This window comes from Medicago sativa, chromosome 3 (assembly GCF_051527215.1).
Source record: "Medicago sativa cultivar Bolivia chromosome 3, Bolivia_mono, whole genome shotgun sequence".
Classification (NCBI taxonomy): Eukaryota; Viridiplantae; Streptophyta; class Magnoliopsida; order Fabales; family Fabaceae; genus Medicago; species Medicago sativa.
In genome coordinates, this window is record NC_140751.1 from 90,330,409 (window position 1) to 90,341,565 (window position 11,157).

At 35.0% G+C, this 11,157-nt stretch overlaps 1 protein-coding gene across 2 annotated transcripts; it reads right to left on the bottom strand.

The window, feature by feature from the left end:
- Positions 1-3,070: 3,070 nt before the first annotated feature.
- On the bottom strand, positions 3,071-8,189 carry LOC146941780 (phosphatidylinositol 4-phosphate 5-kinase 2-like). Of its 2 annotated transcripts, none has more exons than XM_085755616.1 (8): positions 6,690-8,189; positions 6,421-6,585; positions 6,137-6,302; positions 5,861-5,971; positions 5,571-5,764; positions 5,347-5,477; positions 5,191-5,248; positions 3,071-4,214 (listed from the first exon to the last, which is right to left on the bottom strand). In XM_085755616.1, the coding sequence occupies exons 1-8, from the start codon at positions 7,679-7,681 to the stop codon at positions 3,908-3,910; spliced, it is 2,124 nt and encodes a 707-aa protein (XP_085611742.1). In that variant the 5' UTR covers positions 7,682-8,189; the 3' UTR covers positions 3,071-3,907. The 2 variants fall into 2 exon arrangements, with proteins under 2 accessions (XP_085611742.1, XP_085611743.1); XM_085755617.1 differs by having other exon boundaries at positions 3,071-4,256; positions 6,690-8,039.
- Positions 8,190-11,157: the final 2,968 nt, after the last annotated feature.

The following is an 11,157-nucleotide window of genomic DNA, read 5'->3' on the forward strand; positions in this document are numbered from 1 at the left end:
TTTGTTTTTTTTCTCTCTTTTCGGTGCTTGATAAAAAATATCAAGAAAAAGGAATATTATCTTTTAATTTATCATCCAATGGAGCATTGAACTATAAGCTACTTGTTTGATGAAAATAAAAAATAAGTCAAAGAAATACAAAATAAAATAATTCAATTTGTCCTTCAAAAAAAAAAAAAATTCAATTTGATCACTCATAATTTGCTTAAAGCCCAAACAAAAAATAATACACGGTCCTTCTCTCCTTAATGTTTTTCTAAGAGATTCAATTTAATCGCTGACTTATTGTAACAAAAGGACTGATTTGTTCACTTCATGCAAATGTCAAACATTAATTGGATATTTTTTGTCATAATTAAATTAGTATGCAAGAAAATTGCGAGACGAAAATAAGCCTTTAGTCTAAATTTTAAAAACAACGAACTTGCATATCATTCATATTTATATCTCAAACTAATTCGTGTTCTCTTCTTTAGTTAGGAGATATCAAATGCATAGATAATCTCTGATGTTAAAATAGCCTCTCAATCTATGTCTCCATGAATTTATCGAAATCACAATGATTTTGTAAAACTACATAGTGTAACTTTTACAATCATAGAATCTGTTTAATGTGTTGATGTAACATAATAGAACATTCATATTGCCCTGCCCTCTAAAAAAATATATGTATAACTTGAAAGGGAATTATTTTGATTCAACCATTTCCATATTTGATTTCATTTCCCTTTCTATTTTGAATACCTACTAATCACAAAATTTTTATTTTTGCACAATTTTGTAATGCTATAATAACCGATTCTATAAATCTATGACCGCCCAACCAAATCTAAAAAACGATTTCCATTGGTACACTCAAGAATCTGGACAAGTCCCAAGCTTTTTGTATAACGTTGTGTGGAGTCCTATCATAATAATCATCAACAGGAGTCAAAGGAATGGTCTCTTGTTCTCTTGTTTGCATATAAAGGACACCACTACTGGGTTCTGGGTTAGGGTTAGCTTGTAGTATGAGGGACTGAATATCTTCCATACGAACTCGGATAAAAACACGACGATATGTTCCAGGAAATCCGTAATGAAAAAAACATACCATTCTATTTTTTTTATCGAAAAAATTATAACCACTCACCACATTCCAAAAAATTAGAAGTCACCAATGTAAACTTAGAAAGAGACCTGCGATTCCATAGAAAGTCAGGGTGACCCCTTGTGGCTAAAAAGGAACTACAAATTCAGATGAAATCAAAGGAAAAAATGTCTACCATAATAACTGGAAACTGAAATATATAACATCCCTAATGAACCTGAAAGAGTGAAAGAAGCCTAGAAGAAATGGATTGGTTTTCGGGACCCCGGTACAATGTCAAGCCATGCGTCTTGTGAACGAGAACCATGTTTTTTTTTTCTTTTTCTGATTCCCAATCAATGAATTTGAAAATTGCTTTTCTAACTTCAATAAGTTCCTAATAACACATGAAAAATACAAAATTACCCCCAGCGGCAGTTAAATGGGGAGAGAGGTGTGAGAGAGCATGGTAGCATGAGTATGACTACATGGCTTGGTATGTCAAAGTCTCTCACCCTCGAATTATCCCACCTGATGACAAATCTCCTCCCAGGCCGGCGAACCGGCAGCAACTTATAGAGGAGGAGCATGCCAGAGAGATGCCTGACACATTGACGATCATCAGGGATGTCGTGCAGATATCGGATAATGCTGTGGCCATGAGCGCCGAGATGACTAAAGAGGAGTTGGTGTAGTAGATGATCCGGATTGGCAGTACTGCTCGCCCTACCCTTATGTATCGGACTGCCAGGCAGCGCAAGGGGCATAGGCATCGTAGACAACAAGGTTGATTATCATTAGGCTTTTTTATGTACATTTTGACTATGATGATGATGATGATGTATTATTATTATGACATTTTCGTACCTTATGATATTTCTATGACATTTTCGTACCTTTTATATTATTTCTTGCATTTTATTTTTATCATGTTAAAATTATTTTTACTTTTTAAATGTTTTAGAATTAATGAATGTGAAATTGGATGAAAATGATTGAGAAAATGTGTTCAAAATGGTATGTATAAACATGTTCAAATGTGGGGAAAAAGGGAAGAGAAAGTTCCTGGTTGTTTGAATGTGGGGAACGCAGCGGTAGTTAAATGCTGCCGGATATGCCAACGCTAGTAAATTCGTAACTTCCATATGTTATTAGGAAGTTATTGATGTCAGAAAATCAATTTTCAATGAATTTTGGAACATTAACCAATAAAGACATTACAATTAAGACAAGGTTCACTATAATTTTGGCAAGTTTACGTGATATTAAGTTATTATATTTAGTTTTGTCTTGACAAAAATTAATTTTAAATGAATTGATTCTATAAAATTGATTCAGACTAATAAGATAATGAGTTAAAGGTAAAATAATTTATGTTTAGATACATTTATGTAAAAATGAGTTAACAATAAATTTGCTCGTTACAATGAATTCTAAAATCAAAAGTTTCAATTTGCAAATTCAATTCTACTTAAAAGCAACCAATCATGTCTCAATCAATTCTAGACATCTGAAATTAATTTTAGCTCCTATGTAAAATCAAAATACACTGCTATGTACTCCCTCCGTTTCAAAATACATGTCCAAGTCAACCACTTCACATATGTTAATGCACAATTTTGACCGTTAATATCTTTAATTATCTAAAGTAAAAAAACTATAAAAATTTAATATTTTGAAAATATTTGTCGAAACAAATCAAACAACATCTTACGTGCTAATATTTGTATTTATACATTAGTTAAAAAGTATGGTCAAAGTAAGTCAAGTGAATAGTGCATATTACAAAAATTGGACATATATTTTGAAACGGATGGAGTATATGATCAAGATTCAAAAAGCTAAGGCCTCTCTTTTATGCCAAGTTTCTTTATATTTTTGAATTGTTGTTAAAATATACAAAAGCACAAGAAGCATGGACAACCATCGCTCTCACATACCAAACCGATTCATATTACGTGACCAAATTTATTGCTTTGTCGCGTTGATTGTTTCTTGGTATTGTTCAAAAGTAGCAAAAAGTGCATACTCTTGTATTATTGTCATTATGCTTTTTCAAACTTGGTTTATTGAATGACAAAGAAAGAACGTGAACCAAAGAAACACCCAACTCTTTCTTGTGCTTTTCTCTTCTTTTGATGCTCGATGCTTTACTCACTGCAAAAGTTGGAACACCCATTTGAATGCACACAACAGAGAAAGCTAGAAACTGACAGAATGAGGGGTCCTCTGTAGGAACTTTTCTTTCTTGCTCACCAGGCAAATCATCTCCTTTTGATCTCTCTCCAATTCAATGCAACCAAAGATGTAAAATTCATTCATTCATGATTTCATTCAATTCAATTCCATTATCCATCTTTGACTGTATGTACAGTATTTGCCCCCACCACCATGGTCAAATTTGAATCCCTCCCACTCCACATGCATTCACATTTTTCTATTCCCTATACTATACCCTTCTCCAAAACCATTACAAAAAGTAATAAAAAAATATCTCATCACATGCCTTATGATGCATAGCATGTACAAGTACAACAACTATTGTTGACAATCTCCCTCTAAATGAAAACAAAAAACATCCTTGTCATGTCTGATGTCCCCCACCTCATTCCATTTCCAAAGGCTATGAGAAAAATTTAGCCACCAATAATAATAAGCAAGGCTTCCTTTCCTTTCCAAACTTGGAATTAAATGTTAACAGCAACATTTTTTGTTTGAGCTTTTTTAAATCAACAATGTCTGCAGCACCAGCTCATATATTCTGATGCTAGTTAAGGTGTGTCCCCATGCCAAAGTTGGTCCAGGGCTCAATTCTCATATTGTCTCTCTCCAACCATGTTATTTGTCCTCCACAAAGATTCTGTGTATGAAATCCCTAAACCTTTTGGAATATAGCTTGGGATCAACGGCTGAGATGGATGTGGGGTCCACTTGTAGTGACTTGTATGCATGCTCTAGCTTTTTGCTAATATCATAATCTTGGAGAATGTCAATGATGCCAAAATAAAGGATTACATCAGAGATCTCACCGCTACTCTCTGAAGGGGTAGATTTGCTACTTCCAGTTTGCTGCTGATCCAATCCAGCTTTACACACTCTCTCCGCTCTTGCTGGCATGTTAATTCCCAGCCGGATTAGAGGTCCTCTGGTATATCAAGAATCATAATTCAAATCAAATATTAAATATCTGCGTAGTTAGGATGTAAACTCACATAAGAAAGAGAGCCCAAGAGAAACGGATTACTAAAACTTATGACTTAAAATACAGTTTAGAATTTAGCATTTTTAACAAAGAAAGAGTAATGTATATCAGAAAAAATGTCAATATTTATATGTAACTGGCACACAAATGTATTTCCTAAGCCTCAAGTTCTACCAACCACCATTGCTCTATCAATATCATTGTCAACTAACAAATAGCTTTACAGAGAAGGTTCTGCTCAAACGACCACTCCAGCATTTGTTGTCAAAAAAACTTACTATAACATTGGCCATGACAAATCAAGTCATTGTGGTCCATCTCAACAAACAGGAGCATATGTCACTTCTAAATCACAGATAGAGAGGACTGGAGAATACTACTAATTCATCTGCCACTGCTTTATTTCTACATGACTAGTAGTGGTTCATATCCCTCTTTGCTACTTGCATGCGCATGGGCCAATATCGCTAGTTTAGGGTGGAAGCATTTTGCTTCTATTTGCATTATGGCGGGTCCAGATAGACTAAAGCTCAAGAACATGGCACATGCATAAAAGTAAAAGAAATGACCCGGTGGATGAAAGCAGAAGAGACAAACTGCTATATCCTAAATGAATAATCTTTTCATAAAATGTAGCAATAAAAATGGTCCATGTCCCATGAATCCACATTCCCATAAGTGACTTTGATTTCTAGAACAAATCAATAAATGATGGGTTGGAATTCACATAACAGCTTAAGCTAATAGTAGAACCGCACCAGCATTTCTAAATCCTCAAAACTTATCTCTTTGGGACTAAATATGGAAAATTCAAGGAAGACAATCTTAGCAGTAAATTTTTATAATTTCACAAGGATTTATTCACCAAGCTGAAACAACAAAAACAATCAGATACGGTGATAAAGTGAAGAGTGCATACCGGCCTATGGGTATCCATCTCGTGTCCTGAGTGTCATCATTTTGCATGTCTCTCTTGCCTGCAAAAACCATAATCCCACAAATCTTTTAACCCTTGGATCGGACAAATTCACATGAAAGGAAACATGGAACTAGGAGGAAGCAAGAAGACACATACCAGAACACAATTCATTAGGTGAACTTTTCATTTCATCCGATGAGTAATCATCACGAAAATGAAGGCCAATGAGAAAACTGTAGTCCATTATTCCCTCTGCTTCCAGGAACTCACAGTCTCTATCAAGTTGCCTGAGCAAAAATCATTACAAAAGACCAACTCTAAGAACATCGTAAAAATGCTAAAAGTGAAAGAAACTTTACACAAGGACGTAAATTCTGTACCATTTTAGCTCTTGAAACCAAGACTGCTCCAGGCGAAAGGCAAAACTAAGATCAAGGTCTTTAAGAGTAGTAGTCTCATCAATATCCTTGCGGAGTTTATCGGTTGTCCGACCATGAGATGAACCTTTGAGGTCAAATCGCTTATGAATTCGATACTCCGAACAAAACACATTGCCCATTACAATAAATCGGGTCTGTTTTTCCATAGCAATACAAGTATTCATTATATTATTACAAACATTCATATAGTACATCAGTTCAGTGCAAAATTTAAACTAGGTAGTCCATACCTTTTGGCCTCCAATAGGTTTGACACAATGAACTCCCAGGAATTTCGTAACCAACGAGTTCTTGTACTGAGAAACATGTTGATAGTAACTGGGAAGCATCCTGATGAGCACCTGACATGGTCACCAACTAATCATTGAAACAGAGGAAAAAAGCATAGTGACTAAAAGCTGTGATTGAAATTTCACCTTGCTCAATATAGGTTTTATACTTTTCTCATCAAACATAATGCTTTTTCAAGTCTAGTAATTAATTAAGGCTAGGAACTAACAACTAACCTTGACTTCAGACTTCTTCAAGGTTTTGATTACAAATCGGTCATCTTGAGTAAGGTAAAAGAAGCTTCCACTTTTTCCAGGAGAAGACATTTCCCTCAATGTATCATTGCCACAAATAGCAAGCATGTAATCGGCAGGATCAATCGCAAATAATTCCCTCAAATGCCTAAATACCCAACAAAGAAACAAACAACCACCCACCAAAATACAAACATCATTAATACACACATAACATCAATTAAACAATCAACATATAAGAAAATTGATTCAGATATTATTTCCACCTGAACACCACGGGACAGTAGTCTTTCCATCTAAAATCCACCGATTGATGGGGAGGCGTAAACTTGGAACCTTCTGGAGGAAACCTTGTCCAGAATTTCTCCTTTGGATCAAAATCTCCTGACCTAAGCTCTCGAGGCACCGAAGCATGCTTCCCAACACAATATCTAAAACAAAAACAAAACCACAATCTTATTAAAAACGCCAAACACATAAAAATAAACCAAATCCAAATCCAAACTAACAATGTAGATAACACAAAACAACACACCTAATACCCAATTGAAGATTAAGAATCAAATCATAGTTCTTATGTCCCTTACAAACAGTATAACCCGGTTTCTTAACATCCCCATCGATCGAATAACAAGGACTCTTCTGTGAATGTCCATACCCTACATCACCAACACCAACACCACCAATCTCTGATTCACTTCCATCTCTATAAAACATACAAGCTTCCACATTATCAACAATATCACAAGTAATATCACCAGCTTCCCCATCAAGCTCCCAAATACAAATCCTAGGAAAAACCACACTCTTAGAACCATCATCCACACTCACAGAAACCCTCTTCTTGGCATCATTCCCCCAATTCCCTGATGAAACACTCCCATCACGCCACGTAAACACACCTTTCCCTTTCGGCACACCATTCTCCCAACAACCCACATAACGATTCCCATTCTTCCAAATTAAAACACCATTACCACATATAGCACCACATTTCCATTCACCAACATACTCATTCCCATTCCTCCACATATACCTCCCTTCCCCATCTTGCAAATTGCACCTCCACCATCCCTCATACACATCACCATTAGCATAACATTTCTCACCAAACCCATGTTTCCTATCAGAAACCCAAGAACCTTTATAAGTATCACCTTCCACACCAACAAAAGTTCCAGAACCTTCCATGGACCCTGAAATAAAATCACCTTCATAAGTAGCTCCTGATGGCCATGAGAATTTCCCTTTCCCCCATGCTTTACCTTTCTTCCATTCTCCTTGGTACATGCATCCATCGTTCCATACGTATTTACCTTTGCCGTGTGGTGTGTTTCCTGATAAACTTCCACTGTATACGTCGCCGTTTGGAAGGTGTTTTTCTACTGGCGTCGGTGACACGCGCCGTGTTCGCGGTGGTCGACGGCATGGTGATGATGATACTATTACTACTTCCATTTCCTCGTTTTTCTTTGCATTTGTGTTTTGGTGGTGGTGCTCCGAAATAGTTAATAATGTTTCTTGCATATTTAGGTGAAAATGATTATAGTATAGTATAGTATAGTATAGTATTAATCCTAAGATGTACTAAATGATAACATTGCTGCTAAAGTTTGAAGGAGTAGAGGAGGAGGAGGAGGACTGTTGTTCAGTTCTTACTTTACTTTACTTTGATTTAATTGAATTTATGGGTATGTATTTGTATTAGAGACATTTTTGGGTAGTAGTGAGGTGGTGTAGTACTAATTCCACGTGAAATTTGGTAGTGGAAGTGGTTGTGTAATGGTTGGGACCTAAAATTTTGGTTTGTGTGAGTGTAATGGAATGGATTCATTGGGATCTATGCGAGTGTAGTGTGTGTGCTTTATTGCATTTATTCACCTACAATTCCTTTCCTATGGTTTTCTTTACTTTTATGACAACAGCTACCTAGATAATTGTTTTATTTTTCTTTTCTTTTTGTAGGTACAACAAGGTAGGAAGCATTTTCTGTGTTGCTATGCAAGTCAAACCGCCAAAAACTCGATTTTTATGTAGTATGAATTGTCAATTGTCAAGCTGCTTATTAGTGTTGTTGATAGTTGGCATCACGTATAATCATGGATGTGTTAACTTGTTAACTTAAACTTGTGATGGAGTGGAGTGATGGGATTGTATGGTGCTCTATCAATTTTTAATTTTCAGATTTTCACTATCACGAAAAAGTGATGATCATCATCATACAAATAAATTTGAAACTATGTTAATGTTTCGTGCCTTGGCGTCGCAAGAAACAGAATGTGTGTATTTGCAAATAAAAATTAAATGTTTAACGGACACTTATGTACAAAAATATGATTAACTCAATTGAATAAATAGTAAATTCATGGTTAATAATATAGTTGAATTAATTACAATTTTGATCCTGAATTAAATTAATCATCTATTCAACCGAATTAATCATATTTTTTAAATTAATAGTTTAATTAATCATATTTTTTAGTGTGAGTAGGAGCTAAAAAAACAGTATGAGCAGAAGTAGTTGTAGTTGTTCATTTATCATTATTCTTTGCAAATTGCAACACATATAAATGTGGGAAATGTGATTCAATTTTAGTGTGAGTAGGAGCTAAAAGAACAGTATGAGCAGAAGTAGCTGTAGTTGTAGCGGTGCATCTCACCCGAGCATTATTACCAAGGTTTTACAACTCGAGAGTTTACCTCAACTCGTTTTACCTAGTAAACTCAATTCAAGAACTCGTACGAGTTTACCTAAAATTAAAATTAAATAAAATGTATTATTTACATGACATATGTAAACTAATATAATGTTGTAAATAGTCTAATAGTGCAAAATATGACCAAATTATAAAGGTTTCCAACCACCGTTATAAAGCATTATGTTCAACTAAACATCAAAATACAAAATAAACTTGCAAAATTATAAGTTCCACCACCGGCGTCGCAATCACCGGCGTCGCAATCGGAATAGTTTTCCTTCCACCACTATAACCCTAACTGGTATGTGCTCCCCAGTTCATGGTTTGAGAACTCAGAGAAGAAAGAAACAGAAACGTTTCATTTCAGGAAGCCAGACAACATGTTGCGGAAAGGAAACTACTCAGTCTTTGGGCTTGAAGAAAAGGAATTGAGCTTTGAAATGAAATGGGTCAAAAAATGGCCCAGTTTTTCTTAAATTTTTTTTAGATGTAAACTCGGTCGAGTTTACACGAGTTTATCGAGTTTGACCGAGTTAACTCGAGTCAAACTCGTCAAACATTCCAATTTTACCAGAAATCAAGTTTACCTCTGAGTTAACACTCGATTTGTGGAACATTGATTATTACCTTTTTAAAGGGAAAATTTAGATTAGTGGAGACATATTCATGCACTATTTAGGACGGAATTAAAGGTTAAATAAGTTTTTTTTTTAAAAAAAAGCTAAATTAGCCCACCCAACTTGGCACTGGGAAGAATCGAACATGAATGTATTTATTTTTAGGAAGTTATACCCCACACCCCTACATTTATACCTTCACCCCTACATTTAACACAAACTACCAAATTTACCCTTTATATAAAACAAAACACAATACCCTTTCACTTTTCACCCCACACTTTTCTGGAAAAAACACTTCGCGTGTTCACCCTTTTTCTGAAAAAGAAAAAAAACCATTGTTCTGTGTCTACTTTCAACAAAGAGTAAGCCTTCTTTCCTTGTTCTCTTAATCGTTTCCGTGTTCGTTCTTACTATATGAGCCTTCTTTCCTTGTTACCGGAATCCTTGATTAAGGTTTGCTAGGTTTTTTGGGTTAGTGGTTACCGGAATTGTCAATTGACAACGACGATGTGAGGACGATTCTGGAAATGACGATGTATGAAATGGCGTCGTGAATCGTTAACTGGAATCATGTTCACCAAAGCTTTCCGATTGTTTTCCAGAAAAAGCGTCAGAAGCCTTCCGATAAATGCTTCCCGGAATAGTTTGGGGAAGTATTCCGGTTCATGCATCCTTATGTCTGCAGCTTTCATTTATCTGTTTATATATATTCATTATAATTCCTGAACTCGTATGCATCTTTTATGTCAGCAGCATTCACTTATCTGTTTTTATACCACTAATATACTTGTTTTAGAATTCAATTATATTATGCTAATGTCTTGGATACAAAATGCTGATTTTTCTTCTTTTAGAAATCAACATATTTTTCGCAGCACATGAACAATTATATTATGCTAGTTTTGACCAAGTGATATAATCGTAATTTGTGACCATAATTAAGAAATTATAACAAGGAAGTAGCCAAGTGATGGAATTATATGCTGATTTGTGACCAAGTGATGGAATTGTATAACTAGCATGAATCGGAAAGGTATTTCTGTGTTCTCCGGTATATATATTCGGAACGCCAAGCATTCTAGTATTCCGAATTATTTTCGGAAATGTTTATATGAGTGTTCTGAATTTTTTTCAGAAACGTTTTAGGGAAGAACGAAAAACGGAAATACGTACTTAGAAGTGGGGTGAACTCACACTGAATTAGGAGATGTTGAAAATGAGGGTGAAAAATTTATGTTTAAAAGGTTAAATAATAAAAGGGTTAAAATTGGAATTTTCAAAAATTTGTCGGGGTGAAATTACATGTGTTGGGGTATAGGGTAAAATTTCCTTATTTTTATTAAAGGTTAAATAAGTTTTTTTTTGTTTTTGAAGAAGCAAAATTAGCCCACCCAAATTGGCACCGGGGAGAATCGAACCTGAAACTTTAAGGAGGAGCATACTCTCAAGTCTCAAGTCAGGAAATTTTACCATATACCCATACATTTAAACCTTCACCCCTACAAATTACTAATATTTCCAATTATGTCCTTTTTCATAAAATTTATTTTTTCACCCTCATTTTTAACATTTCCTAATTAGGCAGAGGTTCACCCCTACCTCCTTACAGGCGATTATGTAATTCCCAGAAACCTTCAATTTACATTCACGTTCCAAAAATCCTTCAAATAAATTATGGATTGAT